Genomic DNA, 26,262 nt, shown 5'->3' with positions numbered 1-26,262 from the left:
CACTCTGTGTGTTCTACTCAAGAAAGTTCGAGATTGTCCTAGAGACGTTATGGGCGTGTGCCGTAGTGCTTTATGCCTCAGTGTGTAGAGTAGGAGAAAAGATTCAGAGAGAAGCTTCACGTGAGGTTGTATGGAGAGCAGCTGAATATACTTGTCCAGATTAAAAGGACCCTTTGATGAAACACAGGATCTATTTTTGTCAGAACTAGTTGATTCCTTTGGTGAAAGTGTCCATCAGAAGCCTACTGAGTTCCTTAATGTCTCGTGTTTCCTTTTTATTTCCTCTCTTGTAGATAAAGAATTCATCTACAGAGAACAGAAAGGAAGTGTGATCCTGCGGAATGTTGAAACAAATGTTTCTACAGTGTTAATAGAAGGCAAAAAAATTGTAAGTACTCTCTCTAATGACCAGGGTAATTTCAGTTTTCCCTCCTGCAAGTCAATAAAGCAGAAAATGACTTTGGGTTTCAACTTTTAGTAGGAGCTGAGCAGAAGCAATAGACTTGCAATACTACAGCCTGAGCTACTAAAGATAATGTGAAATTGAAGCCTTGCTAATTTAATAAGATGAAAGCAGTTTCTTCCAGCATGTGGGACATTTCTCTGCAGGTGTTGGAAACAAGTGTTGCATTCCATATATAATTGGAAGATAACGTCCTAAGGCTTTAGACATTTACAGAACAATTGCAATAATGCACAGAGAATACTTCAGGAGGCCTTGCTCAATCTCGTTTTTGTTTTTTTTTTTTAACTCCACACGCAAAGGGAATATTAATTTAGGCACTGACTGCGCCCGCTCTGATGACATTAAGGGATGTTTATTCTTTAAAACGAGTACTGAGTCGATGTGAATGCCACCGCTTTGGAATCTGGAAAAACCTGATTTCCCAAAGATTTAAGTAACATTAAGATTCGGAGTTCATGTACAGCTGAAGATATTTATTAAAAACCTTCACTGAAGTTCTGCACCAAAAATCAATTTGAAGAGAATTCACTTTTTTCTTTTACAGTATGTTTATGCTCATCATTATAAAGCGTAAACTTCCAGCTTTAGGGAGTGCATTGCTTTCTTGTCCAATACACAAGGATTCGGAATCAGAACGATCATTACATACCTCTGATGTGAATCAGGAGACAGGTGCCCTGAAATCCAAGAATCCAGGCATTAGACGAAAACCACAGGAAAGATTAGTCAGCTCCCTGGTTTTACAGATAAGGATCCAGAGCCCAGAGCTGGGGAGTGAGCTTTTCAGGGTCCCACAGCCAGTTAGTGACCCCATACCCCAGCCCATGGAAATGCTACTCTACCCCCTCCCCCTCTTCAAGAACATTCAACTCCCTAAATGTTTTTATTTCATTTATTTTTGGTGTAAACATACTTTTTTCTTTTTTTTTTTTTAAGATTTTATTTTATTTATTTGGGAGAGAGAGAGAGAGCACAAGAGGGGGTAGGGTCAGAGGGAGAAGCAGCCTCCCCGCTGAGCAGGGAACCCGATGCGGGACTCAATCCTGAGACCCCGGGATTATGACTTGAGCCAAAGGCAGATGCTTAACCAGCCGAGACACCCAGGTGCCCAACATACTTTTTTCTTTTTATTATTATTTATTTATTTATTTATTTTTATTATGTTATTTTAGTTACCATACAATACATCATTAGTTTTTGATGTGGTGATCCACGATCCATTGTTTTTGTATAACACCCAGTGCTCCATGCAGTACGTGCCCTCCTTCATACCCGTCACTGGGCTAGCCCATCCCCCCACCCCCCTCCCCTCTAGAACCCTGTTTGTTTCTCAGAGTCCATAGTCTCTCATGGTTCATCTCTCCCTCCAATTCCCCCCTTCATTATACTTTTTCTTTTTCTTTTTTTTTTAAAGATTTTATTTATTTATTTGACAGAGAGAGAGATAGCGAGAGAGGGAACACAAGCAGGGGGAGTGGAAGAGGGAGAAGCAGGCCTCCCACGGAGCAGGGAGCCCGATGGGGGGCTCGATCCCAGGACCCTGGGATCATGACCTGAGCCAAAGGCAGACGCTTAATGACTGAGCCACCCAGGCGCCCCCATTATACTTTTTTCTTAAAAAAAATACTTCTTGGGGTTTAGTATTAAATGGACCCTCCCTTTACCTGGACTGTTTGCTGGTATGAGGGAGGCCTAGCAAGGTTACATCATGGCGTCATTCCCAAAATGATAGCTTTATCAAATTAAATCATATTCTGCAAAGTGAGACCCAAAAAGAAGGAATGTGAATGCATTTTTGCATTAAAAAAATCACCTTTGGTAGAATTACTCCCCTAAGAAAATCTCAGTCAACCCACTTAAAAATACTAAAATTGCAGAAATGGTTTTGTAATATTAACTGAGTGGAGAAAATGACCAGATGGTTGCTGAGGGCAAGTGCACTTTAATGTCAGCGTGTTACCCCTACCTCTGTGAGGACGCCAGGTTGGTACAAGCCAGGCACCCTGCACGCAGCTGCACTTAGTAACAAAATACAAGAGCAGGAGCTGTCTTCTCTCAGATCAATAGCTTGTGACAGGACCATGTATTTTAACTGAGGTTATTTTAGCCAAATAATAAGCCGACTTCAGAAATCACTTTAGGTAAGAAAAAGAGAAGAGCTCCTCTGAGAATTGGTGGGCTTATTCCATACAGTGCAATCTTTTTCTCTTTAAGATGTCATTATTCACTCAAATCGCAAACATTGAAGGAGCACCAAACGTGCAGAGCCCGACTGATATTATTCAGGATCATGCCTAGTTTATTCTTGTCTCAAAGGCTCCATTTAAGTGCTTCTGTAAGCAAATCTCAAAAGAATGAGAAAGAGGGAAGTCAGTTTGGGGCCGCATCATCATCATCCAGGATGCAGAAGTCCCGTGTTTAGATTCTGCTGAGCCAGTCATTAAAATTCTCATGCCTCAGTTGCGCGGCCTAGAACACGGGTCTTCCGTGAGAGGCACCATGGACCGTCTTTCTCCTCTGTGTTTTCTTGAGCAGGTATTGAGAAAGTGAAGCATGATTTGTGAGGGGCGAGTTTGCGGGATCGTCTGCACCCGGAGGAACGGAGTGGGTGGCTTTGAGTGGGGACATGGAGCCGAGGCTCTTGGGTGTTCTGTCCTCTTGCCTTTCTGACGACTAACCAGGGGGCCTCTTCTTATTTGAAACCCAGAAGCATTGAGATTGTTTACATGATAAAACCGACTGGTTTTTAAGGTTGGTCTGTAAAAGGTCTGAAACTGGTGGGAGAAACTGACACGGAGTTGTGCAGTTGTGCGTGCAGTGGTCAGCAGGATTTTGAACTATTCCCTGCAACCTTGACCTCTAACCTCACTCTCTCAGACCCTCACACACAGGGTGACGTTAGGGTGTCCACACCCCGTTTGCCTGCCTCTTCCTCCTGGTCCTTGGCTTCCCGTGACTGGCTCTTTCCCGGGATGGATCAGTGGAAGGGGACGCAAAGGAAGGCAACCACTATGTGCATCTAGCAGAAAAACTTTTAAGAGAATTGGTGATTATGGACTTGTGTTCAGCACTCGGCTGTAACCACGGGACCTACCCCCCGTCCCCCCTATTGGGACTGCACTTTGTTCAGTAGCAACAGGACCTCAGGCCAGTTGTATAAGCTCCGTGTGCCTCCATGGGGTGTTGTAAGGACTGAGTGACAGGTTACATGTCACATGCCAGAATGTGGGCATGAGAGCGTTAGGCTGGAGCAGAGAGCCCAGGCGGCTCAGGGCTCAGGCAGGTGAGTGCATGACTGAGTCAGCGGTAGCAGGGGTGGAATCTGCACCCCCTGATTTTTTTAACTCCTTCTCTGCAGGCATTCAGGCTAGGCTGCTTCCCAGGCAGGGTCCTCGAACCTACCCACTGGTAGTAGGAATTATAGCAAGGGCACTCTCTCAGATTGTCCAAAACAAGAAATCAAACCTAAACTAACTTTCACTTGAATTACATATTTGATATCCCAGGAATTCCATGACATTACATTTTATTTACTCTTATTTTATTTTATGCTCCTAGAAGATACTTTTGTCAACAAATCAACAAATTATAAAAAGGTCTTTGTTACGTTATATATTCCATTTTTTCCCTGAGAAATGAAACACTATAAGTATGTCTTTGGGCCCAAACTGGGTCTTTGGATATTTGGACAATGGCTGCCTGGTTCCTGAGAAATCTTATGAATCTTTTCTCTACTGAGGAGAACACTGACTTTTTTTTTCCTTCCTTCTTTTCCTTTGCTATCCATCTGTCTACACATCCTATCATCTATCTATCTATCCATCCACCCATCTATCCATCTGTCCAACCGTCTATCTGTCCATCTGTCTATCGGTCTGTCCACCCATCCATCTTCTATCCATCTGTCCATCCATTCATTGTGTTTGGAAAGCACCTTGGCAATACATTCAAGATTAGTAAAAATATTTATACATTTCTGCTCATTCCAGGGAATTTTTTATAAGAATCTAAAAATTGAAAATATCTGAAGCTAGGGAAGTAATTAAATACAAATAGATGACATATGTAGCCATGAACAGCTATGAAGACAATAGTAATATGGAGATATGTATGATGTTGCCTTAAACAAACACAGAAGAATACAATATTACACTTCAATTAGCAACTGTCAGCATCATCTCTGTGTATTGAGAAGGCCAGGAAGTGCTCACTGCACTTTGCAAATAGCTCATCTGGTTGGGTGGGGAAAACTTTGTATATTATTTTTCATGGTAATGATTTCCATAATTGCTGTTTCTAGGCCCCTTATTCATTAATTTTAATCAGATTTTTAAGAATTCAGCACTACGTTCCAAAGAGATTAGACTTCCTCCAGCAGTGAATATGGAGGAGCCACGGACAGGTCTGCAAGTGCTTGGAAGGGCAAACACGCGCACACAGAAAGCATCCTGTTGCTCTGCTTGTGTCAGGTTTTCTTACTTTTTATGTCTTTATTAGTTTAATTACTAATCTACTTGTTTTAATTACTTATTTAAATTGCTAAATTAACATTTAAATAAAAAGTCTTCTTGTTTCTCTAATTTATGCTCCCCTTTGATTTTATATAATCACTAGACTGTAGAATTTGAATTTTTATCTGTCTCTAAAAATTAATGAATTCTGACTCCTCACAGAGAGGGACATAATTACAAGTATTATTAGACCCATTCCAGAATCAAGAGGAATAATGGATTCCTGGTGCTGTGGAGGAACTCCAGAATTTGTTGGAGATCAGAACTGGAGACCACTTTTTTTTTTCCTTTTTTCCTTCGTTTGCTAGGCTTGACTTTCACAATTATTAGTTTTCACTTCATTCTGTTTCATTTAATTTCCATCAAGGGCTTCATGTGCCTGTGGTCTCATGTTTGGAGAAGGAGGAAGCCCACCTGCCTGAGCTGTTCCTGTCTGTCCTCCGTAGAGCCCTGGGTGCGGGCTCAGGATGCAGGGCTCCCGCAGGTGGGCTCCCGCAGGTGGGAGGGAGCCCCAGCCCCTGGCTGGTGGACCCACCCCCCACTTCACCTGCTCTTATCCTCCTGCTCTGGGGGACACATGCCCCCAGCAGACCAGCGGCTGGACCGGAGCAGGCTCTCATGGCCAGCAGGTATTGCCAACCCGAGGCTGGCTGCACTGAGCACCTAAGTACAAACCAGGAAGGGGAAATGGCCTTGTTTTTGTGTATAGTTGAGAAAGCAAAAACTGATGCCCCGAAAGCCCACTGAACTGTTTTGTTTGACCCACAGAGTGGTTTCTACAAACTGGAAATCCAGGTCTCTGGCTTCTCTTGAAAAAATAGGAGTATCTGGCCGCAGCGGGCTTCATGTTCTCGCAGACAGCAGATGTTGGCTGGTGATGGGGTAGCAGCTGCCCATCCCCCACAGAGGCTACACTTACTGACTTCTAGCCAGACTGGCCTCTGAGTTGCAAACCCCCTGAGTCCAGGAACAAAGGGATGGCCTCCAAAGTCACTGTCTTTTGCAAGAACATTGCCAAAAGCTGGGGTTCACACTCTGCCTATTCTGTATTTTTTCTGTGTCTGCAGGGTTCTGTCCATCTTTTCTTTTTACCCCTTGTGTCTCAGATGCTTTCTTTTTGTTCCTCTTTTCTTTCTTTTCGCTCTTCCTTTTGTTTCTATTTCTCTTATTAAAAGAACAGAAAACAAAAACATTTTCCACTTATTCTTATTGTAATATTTATTTCATAGGCTACTCTGTTCTTAATTTTTAAAGTACGTGAGGAAAATATTTTATACCTATGTCTTTAAAAGACTTGAAAAGAAAGTAGCAGCTTCATTTTCCTGGCCCCCCACCTGCTGTCCTATGCAGATTAAGGGTGGCCTGATGCAGCGCTTCCATCACATCTGTGCTCTGTCATTAGACATTAAACAAGTGTGTCCTCTGAGCAAGGCCCTGGGCTAGACCAGGTGGGTGGGTGGGTGTGTGGAGGCAAGGATTAAGAAACAGGTTGACTCTTGGGGACCTTTCCACCCAGATCTAAAGAAGCACGCATTCGCATGACATCTGTTCAGTGGAGGCTCCTTGGGCAGGGAGCCCCAGGTGGGAAGGAGGGAAAAGCAGGGATGTCAGCAGCAGATAGGGCTCAGAGAGGGATGTCCAGCAGCCCCTGAAAGGCGAACACGATTGGAAGACACGTGGGAAGTAGGTCCTTGCTCAGTAGTAAACAGGCTGAGCAGTGAAAATCCGGTGGGCAACCGGGGCAAGTCAGCCACCCCGGCGCAGGTGGTCTGGGAGCAGTTGGAAGGCCAGGTGGTGGTGTAGGGACCCAGGAGAAAGATAGGAGCAGGCCATCCAGCCCTTGACTCAATGCTCCAGTCTTTGCTGGAAACGGAAAGCGATGGGAGTTTTGAGGACAGGCTTGTGTGCTATAGGAAAATAAAGCTGGACCGACGTGAGGGAGGTTGGGAGGAGGGAAAGATTGCAGGCAAGGAGCACCTGGGACTGCTACTGGCCCTGGTGAAGCAGAAGGAGGTCCTGGTGAAGGCAGTGACTAGGGAAACCAGGAGGGATGACTCTAAGTCCCAAGACAGAAGCAAAACTGAGTCTGGGCTGCATTTCGTGTGCGGGCAGATGAGGTTGCAGCAACAGGCTGTGCTGTGTGGGGCGCAGGCGCAGCTCTCACTTGCCCCCAGTCCGGAGGCGTAAGGGGCCGTGGAGTGGAAAACCAGGGCTCCCTCGAGGAAGAGGGCGCTGCAAGGTGCTGTAGGGTGAATGAAATAAGAAGGGATATTTGAGTGCTTACAATGCAAACACTACGCACATCTTCTTTATTTAACTGAAATCCTGTGAGCGGCAGTTACTTTATAGTCTTCTTACTTTACAAATGATAAAACAGGTTTATAGAGGCTAAAATATCTTTTTCTGAGTCACGTAGCTGGTAGCTGAGAGTCTCTAGGGCTGAACTTGGCTTTGTTGAATTCCGCCAAGCTACCTCATTTCTAGGTCGCATCCGGGGTGGCTGCAGCCAGCGGCCCAGGACCCAGGAGGGTGCCTCAGCCTTGGGCATATGGTCCCCCCCCAGGTCCGTGAGCCCACTTCTGCAGGTCCTGGTGGCCACTGCACATTGCCCTGAAATAAAGCTTACGCATGCAAAATACTGAGTCAGGCGAGCCTAACGCAAGACCTCCTGGTGTTTGCAGGTGGAATCACCTGTTTTCAAGGTGAGAGACTTTGCTCGGTGGCAGGTCCCCTCTTCTCTGTAGTAGCTGCATTTTCACGCTTCTTCTGGCTTTTAGAACTGGTGCGGGACTGCTACCTGCTTCTGTCCAACTCCAAATGCAATGCTTTTTAGGTGCATCGGGCCTGGATGCAGAGGGTGGCTGCCATCCCCTCGAGGACTGCCAGGCCCACACGGGCCCTCCTTCCTTGTGGGCTGGGAAGGGCAGCTTCCGACCCCCATCTCTCCGAGCCCCCCGGGGGTTGCATACAGTGTCCTCCTAACTCGTTTAATCTTTTCAATGTCTGGCTTTGGTTTTATCATAACTAATCTTGTTTATTTCGTTCTCATTTTCCTTTATGAGGAGATTTGCACAAGACAGCCCATGGATATATTTATGCTTCCTGCTCTTCATTTCCTTCCCATTACGTGATAATTTGGGGCATTCTATCATTCTATATCTCTTTCTTTCACTAATGGCCACCTTTCCTTCCCTGCATTTCTAATCACATATATATTTATCTATTACATGGAAACAATGTACACCAGCCCTTTAGGTAAGTGTCTCACCAGAAACACGCCTACAGTTTTATACGTGTGGGGTTGTCATATATGTAGACTGATATTTTTAAAAGTCAGGATAATGTTATTAAAAATTGTGTTAGTGATTATGATTAAATAGCCCCAAATAATGCAAAATGTAGACTGCACACCAACCTCACCAGCGAGTTAGGTGCAAACATTATAGATGGAATACTGGCGAGTCGAGCTCACTCATGTGTCAGAATCATAATGTGCTCTGAATCAGGTACTCGTGGCAACAGCATTTAAATATCAAGAAATCAACCAACAAAACCCGTTACAACTACAAAATAACAGAAAATCCTTATGATTACATCACAAGACCCAGAAAACGTACCTGGTAAAGCTTATCAGCAACTTCTAATAAAATTTCTGGGTAAGATGAGAGCGAAAACCTGCTTAAATATGATAAAAATCATTTACCAGAAGCCATCTAGAAGTGAAACCCATTCTCAATGGCGAACAGTGAAACCATTTCAATTATAGTCAGGCCAGAGTCCTCAGCATCACTATTCATATTTAATGTGTTCTTGGAGATAGCAGGAAATGCAATACACAAGCAAACTAAGAGATGGGGAGAGGAGCTAGAAAAATGGAAGAAAAAGGTCTCTCTTTTCCTGGTAACATGATTCTATCCCTAGAAAATCTAAAAGATGTTAGTTTAAACAAGCTGCAATTAATAAGAAAAAAATTTCCATATGGCTGAATACAAGAAATACATAAATAAATCAATAGCTCTCTCTTCATGAACATAAGTACCTAGAAGTGTGAAAAGTCCATTCACTGTATGAACAAAAACTATAGAGTCCTATATTAAATCTAAGAACAGTGTAAGATTTAAAGCAAACTATAAGATCTTTTTGAATATTTGAACAAATCTAAGGGTATAATATAATCTTAGATAAGAAGATAAAATTAAATATGCTAAATCTCTTAAAATTGATATCAGACTTTAATACAATCCTAATTAGAACTATGGAAGAAATTTAATGTTAAACATTTGATAAAATATCTTAATTGCCATACACAAGAGTAAACACCTGAATGAAGCCATAAAAACTTTTAAACGTATGGTAACGTGTACTCATTTGCCTGATTCAAAACACACAAGAAAGAATTGCACTCAGCTCAGGAACAGTAACAGCTAACACTTTTGAGTATTTGTGATGCACCAGGCATTGGAATGACTTCATTGAATTTTCACATCCACCATGAGGCACAGATATTATCTCCATTTTACAGAGGCACAGAGAGGGTAAGAAATTTTCTGAATTTCACATAGTAAGTGGTATAAGCAGCATACACATCACAGACGTTTTGAATCCATGCTATAAGCTCAAAACCCTCCACGTTCGTAGGGGAATAGCGCGGAGAGGGGTGCAAGACTACAGAATTCAGATGGACGTTCCAGTGTCAGGGAGTATTTGATACATCGGGGGAATCAATGGCATAATTAGAAAACAGCACCAGGGGCGCCTGGGTGGCTCAATCGTTTAAGCGTCCATCTTTGGCTCAGGTCATGATCCCAGGGTCCTGGGATCGAGTACCGCATCAGGCTCCCCACTCAGCGGGAAGCCTGCTTCTCCTTTTCCCACTCCCCCCTCTCATGCTCTGTCTCTTTCACTCGCTCTCAAATAAATAAATAAAATCTAAAAAAAAAGAAAAGAAAAACTACGCTATCTACAAGGAGATAATGTTGGATTTCACAAATATACGAAATTAAGTTCCACTTGGAGTAAAGGTTTAATGTTAGAAAGAAAACTCATTGCTTGGTTTAGCACAAAAGAGAGAAAATTTCCAAAATACGAATTCCAGAAGCTGTAAAAAAAAGAGCCTTATTTAACTTCCATAGAAATGTCTTAAATTTTAAAAGTTAAAAGACAAAATCAATAGACAAATAGCAGACAATATTTGCAGTCCAGGGAACAAATGAAAGGCTAGTATCTACAGACTACAAAGACTTCTTCCAAACTGATCAGGAAAGGACAAAGAATCTGGTCGAAAATGGGCAGAAATATTTCAAGAATTGACCTCAGGCAAACCTGAAACCACAGCTCGCTTTGCTTGGGAGATTTATCCTGATTCAAATAGTCTTGGAGCAGATGTTCAGGAATGTGCTAGCATTGGATGTGGTTTTGCATCCATTATTTGCACCTGGTGAAAGGGTGGACCTATGCCTACAATTTACAGTCATCGGTGGCTTCGGGGCTACGATGGTCAGAAGTGCATGAAACCATTCCTAAGAATGACAATGATGGGCTTCTTAAAAGAGCATAACAAAATCCTCACTGTCTCAGCTTATCACTAGCAGCTGACCCTTTGTCAAGGAATGTGACCCATACTGATTTCTAATGGTAGAAAGTCACATTCTTTGCTGGCTTCTGTTGGTCTTATCTTTATACCAGTAACATCATGGCCGCTATTATAACAACTAGGATTATATGTGGGTATAGCCATTCATTTATTCAGCAAACATTTACGGAGCATCTCTTATGTGCCAGTCCCTGTTAGGCACTGGGAATACAGGTATAACAAAACAGACTACACTTCTCTTCTTGACGTTTGGTCCTGGCCATGGGAATATAAGATGATCAGAATTATCCTCCTAAAATAAACAACCTTAAAGCAGGACAACATAGGAGGGAAACAACAATTTTCATACTTTGGACAATAGGCAGTTCACAGCTGTGATCCCTGAGAGAAGGAAAACAAATTAAATGAGCTCAGCCATCACCTGAGCATTCTGCATAAAGGTTATTGCTGGACTTCACCAAGAGGAAAAACTCAAGGCTTCCATCTTTTTTTTTTTTTTTAAGATTTTATTCATTTATTTGACACAGAGAGAGAGAGAACAAGTAGGCAGAGAGGCAGGCAGAGGGAGAGGGAGAAGCCGGCTTCCCGCTGAGCGGGGAGCCCAATGTAGGGCTCAATCCCAGGATCCCGGGATCATGACCTGAGCTGAAGGCAGCGGCTTAACCGACTGAGCCACCCAGGTGCTCCTCAAGGCTTCCATCTTGCTGAGTCAAGAAGACAGACCAGAGTTTGGGGCGGCGGGGGGGAGAAAATGGCTACAGTTTATATGACAGAGCCCAAGAAGGGGAAGCTACCCAGAGAATGTTCAAAAAATCTGCATAGTGTTCCTTTTGAGACTTGGGTTGATTATTGATCCTTATACATAAGGAGTGAAACACTACAAGTCAGGATAAAATAAAGTTTCAAGTGAAGAACGATCATCAGACCTATAAGGTGAAAAATTCCCAGAGTTCATGCACTGCCAACAATCATTTCAGTTTCTCCAAGCAACAAGACATTAACACTCTGGAAGAGCAACCCCTTAGGGGCAAAGGACAGTTAGCCCTAAAATGATGGCTATTATAGAACAACCTTTAAAACATCTTAAAGACACACTTTGAAAGAATGGAGTTAATCCCCACATAATTAACTGCCTGTCATAAAAAGTCCAGCATTCTTTGGAGAAACATGAAAAATCCAAGAGAAAATTAAAAATATCTCATGTTCATTTTTTAAAATATTACTGTATAAACAAAGAAGCAGGAAATGTGACCTATAATAAGGAGAAAAATTAGTCAATAGAAACAGACCCACAAATAAAGAGATAATAGAGTTAGTAGAAAAGCATATTAAAACTGCCATGACAAATGTGTTCCAGATGCTCAAAGATATAAAGAAAATCATGAGCATTATGATAATAAAAATTAAAGATTATAAAATACCCTAATAAAATTTCTAGAGATTAAAAATGAAATATAAAAATTTTTAAAAATCTCTAGATTAACAACAGACTGGACACTACAGGGAAGCCAAGGGAGAAACCCTGAACTTTAACTGAAAGCAATAGACAGTTTCCAAAAAGGGTACCTGGGTGGCTCAGTTGATTAAGCGTCTGCCTTTGGCTCAGGTCATGATCCCAGGGTCCTGGGATCGAGTTCTGCACCGGGCTCCCTACTCAGTGCAGAGCCTGCTTCTCCCTCTTCCCTCACCTTGCTTGTGCTCTCTCTCTCTCTCAAATAAATAAATAAAATCTTTTTTTAAAAAGTCTCCAAAATGAGGAACTGATAGGCGAAAAAGTATTTAAACAAAATTTGTACTGCGCCTCAGTGACTTGTTAGACAACACAAAATGGGCAAATACAGCTGTTACCAAAGCCGTAGAAAGAGAAGACAAGAGAAACTTTTGAAGAATAATGACTGAACTTTTTAAATTTGATACCAGAACTCAATAAATCTCAAGCATAATAGATATAAATAAAACCACACCAAAGCATAGGATAATCAGGTTACTGAACACTAGTGAAAAGGAGAACATTTTCATGGCAGCTAAGAAAAGAGACATATTATGTACAGAAAAACAAAGAACAGTGACAGCACACTCCTTACCAGACATTTTGCAAGTCAGAGGACAGTGGAATGGCACCTTTAAAGCCTTGGGAAAAAAATAAAAGTGTCAATGTAGAATTCTACGTGCAACAAAAATATCTTTCAACACTAAAGATAAAATAAAGAAACTGGAAACAAAATCTGAGCATGTTCATTGGCCACACACTAGCACTATGAGAAATTGAAAGGAAGTTCTTTGAAGTAAGAAAGATTATACCAGCTGAAAATTTGGATCTACATAATGGAAGGAGGAATGCCAGGAATGGTACATATGGTCAACATGTAGCTAAGCTTTTGGTGGAAACTTAAAGAAAATGAATTAACTAGTCCTGAAAAAACACATCTGTCTTTTTATAAAAGGGTCCATTAAATAATGTGGTGAAACTAGCCAGCTCCTTTTAATGTAAACTTATATAAGACTTCTAATTCTTTTTTCCAATGCTACATGTTGACTAAGACACAAACATACACACATAAAATCTTTGGAATGTGTTAGGATTCTCTTGAGCAGGACACACAGGAGGAGCAATCTGATACAATATGGGGTGGGAGGTAACTACAATATAAAGAAAAGGTTTTCTATATCATTATGTCCGTAAGTTCCCCCTATTACTCCTAGAGGATTCAAAGGTTAGTTTTAAAAAGGAAGACCCAATTATAAGCCTTCTATGATATGTACTTTCAATATAAAGACATAGATTAAAATTAAATGGATATAAAAAGATACTCTCTCCAAACACTACCTAAAGGAAAGCTGGAATGGTTATATTAATATCAAAGTAGACTACAGAAGAGCCCTTATTACCAGAAATAAAAATAAATATTTCATAATGAGAAAGGAGTCAGTTCTTCAAGAAGGCATAAGAATCCTGAAGGCGGGGCACGTGATGTGATGAGCACCGGGTGTTATGCGCAACTGATGAATTACTGAACTCCACATCTGAAACTCATGATGTATGATACGTTAGCTAATTGAACTTAAATAAAAAATTTCTTTAAAAATTAAAAAAAAATTCTGAAGGTCTATGTCACCAGCAATAGAGCTATAAGATTTAAAGCGATAACTGGTTGAACCCAAACCAAAAATGGACAAATCTACAATTAAAGTTGGAGATTCCAACAGTCCTCTCTGAATACTTGATAGAACATGTAGGAAAAAAGACCAGTGCAGACAGCAAAGTGTTGAAAACACTGTTAGCCAACGACCTGCCTGACATCTGTAGATCATACCACTCACTAATAGCAAGGAGCACATGCATTATGCGTGCACATGGAATATTCACCAAAACTGATAAAGTCTGGGCCACTAAACAAGTCTCAACATATCTCAAATGCTGAAAATTATACAAAAGATAGGCTCTAACAAATACATAATTAAACTAGAAATGAACAACAGAAAAATATCTGGAATGTAGACTGATGATTAAAGATTAAACAACCTGCTTTTAAGGGACAAATCAGCCAAAGAAGAAATCAGATGGAAATTAGGTAATATTGTGAAATGAAGGAAAATTAGGATTGTATAATATCAAAATTTATGGTGTGCAGGTAGGCAGCACTTACAGGGAAATGTATAGCTTTAAGTGCTCATATTATTAGATTTAAGCTTTCACCTTAAGAAACTAGAAGAAAAAAGAGAAATTAAACATAATTACACAGAAGAAAGGCAATAAAGAGAAGAAATCAGTTGTATGGGAAAGAAAAAATAGTGGAAAAAACAAAAAAAGGACAACACCAAAGCTGGTTTTTGGAAAAGAGCAATAAAATTGATCAAGAACAAAGATAAAGGACAAAAAATCAATAATAGGAACAGAGGAAGGTCCATCAGTACAGGTTTGGAAAAAATAATGGAAAATAGGGGCGCCTGGGCGGCTCAGTCTGTTAAGCGACTGCCTTCGGCTCAGGTCATGATCCTGGAGTCCCGGGATAGAGTCCTGCATCGGGCTCCCTGCTCGGCGGGGAGTCTGCTTCTCCCTCTGACCCTCCCCCCTCTCATGAGCTCGCTCTCTCTCTCATTCTGTCTCAAATAAATAAATAAAATCTTTAAAAAAAAATAAAAATAATGGAAAATATTAGTAATAGCCTTATATCAATAAATTTGACAATGAAATGAAAATAAATGGAACGAAATGAAAAAGTCCTTGAAAGATAACAAATTATCACAGTTCACGGAAAATGAAATAGGTAGCCTCAATAGTCCTACATCAATATAAAAAATTGAATTAATAGGCAAAAAGCTCCACATCTGGAAAACTCGAGGTGCAAATGACTTCACGGGTGAATTCAGTGTTTAAGAAAAACATTACATCAGTTCTGTGCAAACTTACAAAACAAACACTTCCCAAGTCATTTATTAGGTTAGCACTGCCCCCAAATAACCAGACGAGGTTATTAGCAGAAAAGAAAACCACAGACTAATTTCCCGCATGAACACAGGTACAAAAAACATTCACAAAATAGCAAATCCAGTCCAGCAATATATAAAAGGCTAATACATCATGGCCAAATAGTTTATCCAAGGAATGCAAGTTTGCTTCAACATTTGAACATCAAACAATGTAATTTACCATTTCGACAGACTAAAAAGAGCAAACAACATAATCATCTCAGTAAATACAGAAAAAGCATTTGAGATTATTCAACACTCATTATAAAACTCAACATCCATTATAAAAATTCTGAGCAAACTGGAAATAGACAGGAACGTCTTCACTTGATAACAGACATCTGCAAAAGCACCTTCCACCGAACAGTGAGGAGTGAACGCCTTCTCCCTCAGATCGGGGGAAAGGTGAGGTGCCCACCCTCGTGACTTCTGCTGCGCATCGTCCTGGCGGTTCTCTAGAGTGTAATTAGGCCATAAAAAGAAGCAATAACGCATCCAGTTAGGAAAGGAAGAAAAAGAACTCTTTAGTCAGAGAAAATATGATTACATAGAAAATTCTAAAGAATCTACCAAAAAAAAAAATTGCTAGAACAATTAATGAAATTTAGCAGGGTTGCAGAGCATAAGGTTCGGGGTACCAAGATTAATTCTATTTCTGTCTGTTAGCAATAAACAATTGAATATTGAGACATGTATATTTTATATATACAAAACATCAGTAATACCAAATACTTTGGGATACATTTAACAAAATATGGGCAAGAGCTATACCCTGGAAACTACAAAGCATCACTGAGAGAAATTAAAGATTTCTTTTAAAATCTCTCCTATCAAGGAGCTTACATTCTAGTGAAGGGGACGAGCACTAGATAAATAAGTTAAATGTATGTTATTGTAATATGATTAAGCCTAGGAAAATAAGGGAAGAGGGTAAGGAAACGTCAGAGGCAGACTACTGAAATTTCTAGATGTCATGGCCACTGAAGAGAGGCAAGGCCTCACTTAGGAGGCTTTTGAGAAGAAAGCTGACAGGTGACCACCTAGAGCATTTCAGGCAGGAGCAAGACCATCACAAGGACCACGAGGCCAGCATGTACCCGGCTTGCTCTGGGAAGATGTGGACAGCAGTGTGGCTGGGGTGAGGGGGCCAAAGGGCCATACTTGGAGATGGGGACTGAGAGTTGATGGGGACTAGGCAGCAGGCCCACTGCTCAGTGGGAACTTTGACATTCAGTCCACGTGTGATGGAAGCTGAGGGGGTGTGAGTGGGGGGGCGGGGTGATGATTCCTGTACAGAGAGGGCTCTGACCCAAGGGGCTAGAATAGACTGCAGGGGGCAAAGTCAGAGCCTGGGAGACAGCTGGAAGCTCACTGCAATGGCCCAAGAAGAAGGACCCATGCTTAGACCAGGAAGAGCGGGGGGGTGGGGACTGTTCTGAATAGACTTTGATGGAAGACCCCCAGCAGTTTCTACTTGGCTAGATGTCAGGTGTGTGAGACAGAAGAGAAAGGAGAACCAGGAGCTTGACCAGAGCAGCTGAGTGGGTGGGGTTGCCATGTTGGAGATGAGGAGGACTGTCCCTGGGGCTGGAAGGAGAGGGGATAGGATGTGAGAGGCTCTGTTTTATCCCTGTTACAGTGAGACACCCACCTGACATTCAGGTGGAGATGCCAGGGAGGCAGTGGAGCCTAAGCTCAGGGTCAGGTCCAGCCGGATTCGGGGGGGTGGGGGGTGAGGTCTGGGACATGTGGCAGTTGAAATCCTCAGCAGGTACCTGGTTTTCACAGCCACGAGGCTGGATGGTATCACCTACGATGTGATTTCTGATTGAAAAGCAAAGAAGCCCAATTATTAATGTTGGTTAGTCCAGCATTCAGAGGTCAGGGAAAAGAAGGGAGCCAGCAGAGGTGCAGGAAGAGAAACCTCAGGGAAGAGTGAGGAGAAAACCAGGTGTGCATCCTGGAAGCCAAGTGGACACAGGGTTTTGAGGAAGAGAAGGTGATCGGTGTGCCGAGAGGAGAGCTGAGAAATCATCACGGCATGAAGCACGTTAGGGTCTGGTAACGTTGAGAAGAGGAGTTTGGGTTGAGTGGGGATGAAAACATGGTAGGAGTGAACTTCAGAAAAACATAGGAGAAAACTCAGAGCATAGCAAGTACCTTCAAGGAGATTTGGATGCAGTTTTCTGAAGATAAAATCCACATTGCCCAAAACATACCCAGTGAGGATCGAATGTGCCCATCACGGGGAAGTATTAACTGAGCTCTCAGTGAGGCACCAGCGTCCATGCATCAGAAGGTCAAAGCCCAGAATACAGATCAGTGCTTCCTGCTGCCCGAGAAGGGAGAAAGTATGCATTCATTCATCAGTAGTGAGAGTGTTAATTCCAAAAACATTTTTTAACTTTTTTTTAAAGATTTTATTTATTTATTTGACAGAGAGAGACACAGCGAGAGAGAGAGCACAAGCAGGGGGAGTGGGAGAGGGAGAATCAGGTTTCCCCCTGAGCAGGGAGCCCGATGCGGGGCTCGATCCCAGGACCCCGGGGTCATGACCTGAGCCAAAGGCAGATGCTTAACTAGTGAGCCACCCAGGCGCCCATCCAAAAACATTTTTGAAAAGCAATTTGACAATATCTATTTGCATTTTTTAAAAAACTTGAAAATCACCAATCCTACCCTTAGATATCTGTCCCATAAAAAATTGTTAAAAGCTCACACCCACCAGTAAAGAAACATGGAGGAGGATTTTATTACAACGTTGCGTATCATGACCACCCTGGACACACAGGACAGCCCATCCTCATCACTCAACAGCTTCTGTGTTTGCGGGCTTGCCAGTGTGCTAAAATGTGTTTGTGGCATCCAGACGAACGTTCCCAGGGCTTTTGCAGTCATTCCCAGGTGTGTGTATAGTGGCAAAAACATTGGAGTTCGCGAGCTCACACTGAACAAGTGTTTTTTAGTGGGTGTGGCCTAGGGAGTGCCATGTTTTCCACGTTTTTGTGGTTTTTTCTTGGAGATCATGTTGTTTGGAATGGTCCCCGAGGATAGTGCCGAAGTGCCCGGTAATGATCCGAAATGCAAGAAGGCTGTGACGTGTCTTACGGAGGAAACCCGTGTTAGGTGAGCTGCGTCCAGGCACGAGTTACACTGCCGTCCCTTTGAGTTCCGTGTGAATGCATCGGCAGCACGTGTTCAATAAGATGCCTTTAAACAGAAGCACGCGTAGGACAGGGTTATGTGTTGACTGGTTGACAAGAGGATTGTGACCAGAGCCTCGCTGAAACCTAGCCCTGCATTTCCCCTAGGAAATGCTTCAGTATTCTCTAACTCGGGGTTTGTGGACACTTCCCAGAACGTAACTCCTATGAATAGCAAGAGTCTTCTGGAACTACCCTTTAGTAAGGACTGAGTGTGTAAATCAAGGTATATCCACACCACAGAATACTATGCAAGCTCTAAAGATCAGCAATCCAGGCTAAACCGATTGTTGCAGGGAAAACCCAAGTGAGAGATGGGTGAGCTGCAATGTCACTTTTCGCTATGGTTACACATCCGTATGTTTGCACGTGGCCATAGGATTGTCAGTAGGGTGGCCCGCACCAGGCTGATGGAGAGGGCTCTTCCAAGTGGGTGTTGGGGGTCTGCCCATCAGGGTGAGCGCAGCCAAGGAGGTGGGGGAAATTAAAGGGAGACAGGATTTTTGATGATGTCGTTTATGTAAAAATGCCTGTGTCCCATGAAGACATTTGAAGGAAGACGCACGGTTAGTTGTCTGCACACTGACCAAATTGTGGGTCGGTGTCTATGATGGCTTAAAAGCGAGGTAGAAGATAACGTGTAGAATGTGATTCTCTTTTAGGAACCAGTCTGCTTAATGTAAGCTTTTAAGCGTACGAATAAGCAAGTGAACCGTGTTTAAAGATACAGAGAGGGGGCGCCTGGGTGGCTCAGTCGTTAAGCGTCTGCCTTCGGCTCAGGTCGTGATCCCAGGGTCCTGGGATCGAGCCCCACATCAGGCTCCCTGCTCAGAGGGGAGTCTGCTTCTCCCTCTCCCACTCCCCCTGCTTGTGTTCCCTCTCTCTGTGTGTCTCTCTCTGTCAAATAAATAAATAAAATCTTTAAAAATAAAATAAAAAATAAAGATACAGAGAGGATGGGAGTCTTGTGGGGAAGGGATTACTGGTTTTCATCTTTACTTCCATTGATTTGTTTCCATAGATACCATAAGTATTGCTTTGCTGCAACTTGAAAAAAAAAAAAAAAACGAATAAAACGTGAAAAAGTATCAACTACCTGAATATTATTCGCAAAGAAAGGATATTGCCATCTTTAATACAGTTTAGCGAGTTCACTGCATACAAATTTTATTAGCAGGTTTTGAAAACGGCACCAGTAAGCACAGATTCCCTACAAGATTCTGAGCTGTGTTATTTAACGCTGTAAAATCCTTTGTTTTGTTTTTTTTCTTTTAGGAATCATTAAGAGCCATCCGATATGAAATATCTCCAGATAAGGAGTACGCTCTGTTTTCATACAATGTGGAGCCAGTGAGTACCGCTCTTTTCTATTTTAAAAAAAAAGTTTCTCTCTTTTGAGACCTTATTGAGTATTTTCCCTTGATCCTTCATTCTTAGTGATCTTGGAATCCTGAAAACAGTGGGTGAGTCCTGAATTAGTCTCTTTTTATGCCACACTGCCACCTAGGAGAGAAGACAGGTATAAAAATCCCTTTGGCAGGGGGAAAAAAAAAATCAGTCCTTTTAGGGGTAAATTCATAGGATTTTCCTGAGGGAGAGGGCGAGAAGTTGTCTTTTTATAAAGATTTATCTTACCCTTTTGTGCCGTCATTTTTCTTCCCATTTTCTCAGTCATACCATAAATTTTATCCTGAGAACAAAAAGCAACGGCCAGGTTCTCCCTAAACTAGAATAAAATGTTAATTATCTCCTAGCCATTGTAGTATTCTAGAGAAGACTTGAAATATCATTTTCATTATATAAATCCCTGTTTTTAGCACTTCATCTGAGTCTCCCATAAAACTGCACCAGGATTTTCCATAAAATCTCACCCTGGGCTTTAGCAGCAGCCTAAAACTAGCTCTTTTTTTTTTCTTTTTGTCTCTTAACAGCCTCATATTTTAAAATTCATCTCGGCTCTTTAATTTTAAATGAGCTAGAAGGTGAAATTTATTTGTGTAAGTGTAGCAGATGTTCAGCTTAAAGAGATTAGCAACTTTAGAAATGTGCATTTGTGGAACTTTATTCTCCGGCAAGTAAAAGATAGAATTCCTCTGCCTTTCCAGTTCTTCTGAGACCATTTTGTCCAGAGTTTTGCGACGCTTCTGTGAGCTCTAAGGGTACCTGCATTGTCATTCCAGCCTGGATGGCTTCCTGGTGGGTTGAGAGGCTCTTGCCCCGGCAAGGGGAGGACAGGCTTGTGGCGTTCATCCCACGGGAGTAGCTGAAAGATTGGTGTACATGGAGATCCAAGTCCAATCCTAGGATTTTTAGCATTTCTTGTAAGAGTTATTTGATGACTGGATTATTTATTGGAGATTTCCATTTTTTTCCCTCAAAATGTAGACCTTTTAAAAAAAAGCACCCTATCTTCACTTTTCCATTTTTTGATTTTTTTAATGTCCATTACATAAAAGTTTTCATTTTTCCCACCCACATTCTGTGGAACAGCTGGTCATCTTTATCTACTGGATTGAGGATGGCTAGTGGAGTGGGCATGGTAAAAGGCAACTTTTAGCCTTGGGATGCTGCTACATGTCCTACGCCCACCCCTGCACTCACCTCTTTAAGCTTCAAGCGCATGGATATATGATATACATGGATCACAGAGTACTTCGGTCCTTTCATGGAAACTACCAAAAATGTAATCTCTACACTTGAATAAGAGAAAAAAACTCAGTAGATACTTGAAGGACTTTCATAGGGATGGGGTAATGGCTTTGTCCTGGGTTTCTCCGGGAAACACAGCCAACACCCAAGTGAGAAAAGCATAGAAAGACAGATTTCAGGTCATCTTGCTCTAGAGCATCTTTTAACAATAGGAGCATCCCTACAATGGGAGATTCCTGCTTCTGGAAGCCTTCAGAACAAAGTCTTATATTTGTTCTCCCAAATCTTGCAGAAGAGATTCTCCCATCTGTTCAATGGGAGCATGTGGGCTCATCAATGATTCAGTGGTTCTGTGCGTGGTAGACTTCCCCACCACTTTTCCTTGGTCTTTCCCAATGCTCCTTCTGCAAGAGTGCCTTGGGCCCCCATTCCAAGGGATGGCTGTTTTGCTAAATGTGAGTCTTGGCCATGTAGAACACGGGTGATAAACAGGCACCTTGAAAGAACCCTTTCTCACCACGCAGCATCCGTTTGCCTTTGGAGTAGGATTGTGTTGTTTCCTCAACTGAGGAAAAATGTAAGACATTTAGAGTGGATTTAGTGAACAACAAAAATAATTCGAGTGTTGAAAATGTGTGTGCTACATTAAAAAACTCTGTGGAAATGGATACTTTAAACTTGACTCAGGGGAGCAACCCTCCCTGGTTTCAAGTAGTGAGCAGTCCCCACTGTAGGACTACGCAAGGGTTCTGCTCTGCGGGAAACGTTAGTCCTCTAATGGGGTCTCCACCAACGACACTTGGAGTTAGGAGGTATTAGGAATAACTGCCTGGGGCGCCTGGGTGGCTCAGTTGGTTAAGCGACTGCCTTCGGCTCAGGTCATGATCCTGAAGTCCCGGGATCGAGTCCCGCATCGGGCTCCCTGCTCGGCGGGGAGTCTGCTTCTCCCTCTGACGCTCCTCCCTCTCATGCTCTCTCTATCTCATTCTCTCTCAAATAAATAAATAAAATCTTTAAAAAAAAAAAAGGAATAACTGCCTAACTGGATAAACTGAGTTGCAGATACTTTCAGAAAAGTGGGTGGGTTGCAAGGGAAGGGTCTAGGTCTCTAATACTGGAGAAAGTGCAACGAACTGAGACTCCCTACTTTGTTTTTAGTGTCAATATAATTATCCCTGGATATTCTAAAAAAAAAAAAAAGTTTCCATATTCAAATACATGTAAGAACTTTAAATAAAATTAAATAAGTTTCTTTAGAGCAGGATGTTTTGAAACTTTTTTATATTCTCGTGAGGGTTATATAGTATTTCCCAAATGGGTACTACAGTATGCAGTTCCTAGCTAATGTTAAGGAAGCTAGACTTCTGTCTTTGGATCCATGTTTATCACATTCCTATTTCTGTGCTTCAGAGGCAGCTCCTTTCTAGGAACTAACTCAACTTTTCACTGAAAAGGCGATCATAAAAAAGTACTTTTGTATGAACCAACTGTCCAATTACAAGGCATCTCTCATGAAATAGAATAAATATTTCATTTGCAATAAAATGTCAGTATATTGGGTTACAGCTTCACCCCAAAAATCCAAATATTCACATTCCCTTCCAACCACCACTTTTCCCTGCTGCCTGCCCACAGTGGACTGCAAGTCAGATGGCCCCAGGCTCAAGTTCAGTCCGCTGCCTCTTTTGAGCCCAGCCTCTCACCTTAAAAAGGGGTCAGGGACGCCTGGGCGGCTGAGTCAGTTAAGCGTCTGCCTTCAGCTCAGGTCATGATCCCAAGGCCCTGGGATGGAGTCCTGCATCGGGCTCCCTGCTCGGCAGGGAGTCTGCTTCTCCCTCTGCCTGCCGCTCCCCCTGCTTGTGTGCTCTCTCTTGCTCTCTCTCTCTGACAAACAAACAAACAAGAACAAAGGGTCAGTGGGTATTCAGCTGTGCTGCCTGGGGGACCGACTGTGACAGCACGTGGGAAGCACTTACCTGGCAAACTACAGGTGCCCCGACAACAGTGTCCCTCTCCGGGGCTTGGACACAGGGCTCTTTCCTCAGGAAGATTCGAGCTTCTTCCATGGTGATGTCTCCAGTTACTCTTTTATTTAAAAAACAAAACAAAACTGGGCAGTAATGTGGGCAAAAGAGATATGCTACTTACATCACGGACCCTGCACCATAGTTGTGGAAGCATGCAAACCAGGCCACATGGCACTGCCAAGAGGAGTTTCATGAGCATCAAACAAAAGGACTTGGCCCATTTAGGTGGACCCGGAAAGGCTTCCAGGAGGCATCGAAACTTCAGCTGAACTCTGATGGAGTCCTTGTGGCCTGAGGATGTGTGGTGAATAAGAGGAACAGAGAAACCCAGTGGGGCTAGAGAGAAGACAGGGTTTACCCATCAGGTTTCGGGCTACAAGGAAGGTGGCAGAATCTTGAGCTGTTCACAGATTTGCTTTTGCAATTGAGTTTCAAGTGACTCTGGGACATTTAATAAGAGTACAATTTACAAGTCAATAACTGGAAAGATGCCTGTGAATCTCCTAAGCAGTGTCTGGAATGGAGAAAATCTGCAAAGTAATTAACTTAAAGGAGGAAAATACAACCATGGGTGTGAATGACATGACCCACAGGGACAATTACAGGAAACACATGGAAGTGAAGAAAGCATGAGACTGGGGCTTGCAGAAATTCGATACACTGTAAAGCTTATAAAGGGTAAATCTTAAAAGGAGTAAGAAGAGAGGTTGAACAATAGGAGAAAAGGCAACAAAGCATCTTATTATGTATGTAACAGAAAGGAAATGCTCTGTGGCCTCTGAAGGTTTTACCAGAGCCTGGGCTCAGCCCCCAGGCAGGTCTTCCTTCTCTCAAGGTGATCTCCCTCCTCCTTGTGGCGAGAGGTGCCATCCACAAGATGCTGAAGTCCTAGCTCATGTTTCTGTCCTGCACCTTCCTCTCAGCCCCAGGATTGGTCACCACTGTGACCAACTGGCTCTGGATGCCTTTGGACCTTCTGTGGAGCCTTGTGCGCTTTGGAAGTCTGCCTGCGGGGCTGAAAGAGGGAGCATTATCCCCCAGCCTCTGTCCTCCATCCCTGAAGGGTAACCCAAGCCAATGAGTGCCAGCAAGCGCACTTCCAGCTTGCATACTTTTGAGCACAGAGAGGCTCCGTGGCTGTGTCCAGGGCCAGGGGTGAGGCCCTCTCCAGCTGCACCCACCTGAGGTTGGGTGAAGCCTGCATGTAATCACCCACCTTGGCGGTGGCTCAAGTAGAAGCGCTGGGGAAGGTGGTCCACGCGGAGAGGCCGGGAGAGAATGAGAAGAACAGGTGGTCCAGGAGTTTGGATACAGATAGTAAGGCAGTGTCTTGAGGACAATAAGAGTTGAAGGAGGGATATTTTAAGTTTATAATAGCAATTGTGTGTGTGTTCCTCTCATGTCTTCAGACTAATTGCAATGTGACGTCATTTCCCAGTTGTTTGACATAAACATTTGACATCTATTTATTTGTCAGCTACTCAGAGAAAGAAGGTTTTTTTTAACCTCCTGTCTACCCCCACCCCTCGCACGAGACCATCCTCATCTGTTTGGTGCACCGGTCGACGACACACGTGGTTTGGGGGCGTTCTGACCCATCAGAGCAGCAAGCAGGCAGAGCCAGCAAGACAGCATTCCCAGCACTTATGACCTCACGGCAGCCAGGCCTTCCCAGTTGAGTTCTGATGGCGAGAAACACGTCACTGGGCTCAGCCCACCCGTGAGGCGAGGGGACTCCACAAGGAGTGCATGTGGGGAGTGGGGGGTCGTCGGGAGCCCTTCAGACGCTGCCTGGCATACCGTGAGATACCTCACATCTATAGGGCACTTGAAGATCCTGCAGTCTGCTAAAGAACACAGTACACCTGCCCGGAGAGTATAATAACTTGCTTTCTTCCCCTGCCCTGAGTGTTGAGAAGTTGGAGAAGGCTGGGGAGGTCTGGGCTGGGGGCAGGAACACCGGGCGGGTCATCACTCCTCTGCAAGCCACTTGCTGATGACCGAGGGGGGGCCAAACCACTTTAATCTTCATCAGAGAAGTGGGGATACTGTGTTGTTCATTAGTGACCCAGGGATATAATGGATACCAATGATGGAAACCACTGTGAATAATAACCCACCTGTCTGGGTCATGCTGCAATTAAATGAGTCATGTCAGAAGACACCTAGTCCAGATCCTGATATAGAGTGGATTCTCTCCCTATGTAATCCCTTTTACTGTTTTATTTTTATTGTATTTTCAAGCTCGGTGGCATAAAGATGCTACATAAATCCAGGGAAGCACAGTATTACGGTGATCCTCTTAGGAACCCGAGTGAAAACTTACTCTTTTTTTTTATATATACTACCTCCAGAATCTCAAATTTAGCAATAAAATTAGAATGCAGGGAAAAATCATTAGGTCATTAAATGTGGACATATTTCTTGTGGTTTCCTGGTACATATCTTAAAGGGCTTTTAAAGTTTTGTGCTGGAAAAGGAAAGCATACAAAGAAATACTATGTTCTTTTGTTCTTCTACGGATTATATATTAGTAGTTAATGATGACACCACTTACTAGTTGGGGAAGTTAATCAAGTAATTTGCTGTTCTAAATGCAGATGGTGGTTCGTAGAGCCTGGTTTTCTGAATCTGGCCATCTCCAGAGCCCCCGCCCGCATCCACGGCAGAGAAGTTTGGGGATAGATCTGTGAGGGGTGAACAGCCTGGGGCATTTCCCATCACACAGAGGCAGAAAGTGGGGTTTTCCCCGAGTCTCTAGCACTGAATACTTCTAGACCTTCTGCCATTTCTGTTTTTCCTCAAGGTGGATGGTAAAAGCTGGTATCCCAGCAGGAAGCCCCAGGTCCCTGAGCTTCCCAGACCCTGATCCTTGGTGGAGAGAGGCGTCATATCCAGCTTCTAGAACCTGCTTCCATGAACCCAAGTTTATCTTGCTCAAACCTGAGAAAGGGGGATGTGATACTGGGCTTTTCACTGCAGAAATCTGAAGCACTTTAACATTTGATCAATTCCTGTGCTTCTCCTGCCCTTGGAGTGAGGTCCTGTAGCCCATTCATGCCACCTAAGGGATGATGAACTTCTAATTCAGGTAGAGCTTGGAAAGCACTCAAACACGGACAGTCCCGATCAAGCACGTTTGGTGGGGTGACCCTGCCCTGAATTGGCAGTTCACCTGTCAGGTGGAGTTACCCATCACCCACATCTAGGAGACTTTATAAACATAAGGGATTAGCGAGAAATTATCGGCCCCATATTCATGGGCTAACTCTGTTGGAAATGAATTTACATAATTCTGGAGATGTGACTTCCTGCAGCTGATACAGCTGTGGTTGTAGTGTGG

The 26,262-nt window shown here is 43.0% G+C and overlaps 1 protein-coding gene across 1 annotated transcript in view; it reads left to right on the top strand.

The window, feature by feature from the left end:
* Positions 1-26,262, top strand: part of DPP6 (dipeptidyl peptidase like 6) — a 689,297-nt gene that overhangs the window by 414,456 nt on the left and 248,579 nt on the right. Inside the window, exons 4-5 of the mRNA XM_064575688.1 lie at positions 294-388; positions 19,519-19,593. Of these exons, the coding sequence (XP_064431758.1) occupies positions 294-388; positions 19,519-19,593 (170 nt within the window). The remainder of the gene's footprint in view (positions 1-293; positions 389-19,518; positions 19,594-26,262) is intronic.

This window comes from Mirounga angustirostris, unplaced genomic scaffold (genome assembly GCF_029215605.1).
Source record: "Mirounga angustirostris isolate CCGP_5_RB_7025 unplaced genomic scaffold, mMirAng1.0.hap1 SCAF_12, whole genome shotgun sequence".
NCBI lineage: Eukaryota > Metazoa > Chordata > Mammalia > Carnivora > Phocidae > Mirounga > Mirounga angustirostris.
The sequence above is the reverse complement of the archived record's forward strand: the minus strand, read 5'-3'. Positions and strand labels throughout refer to the sequence as shown.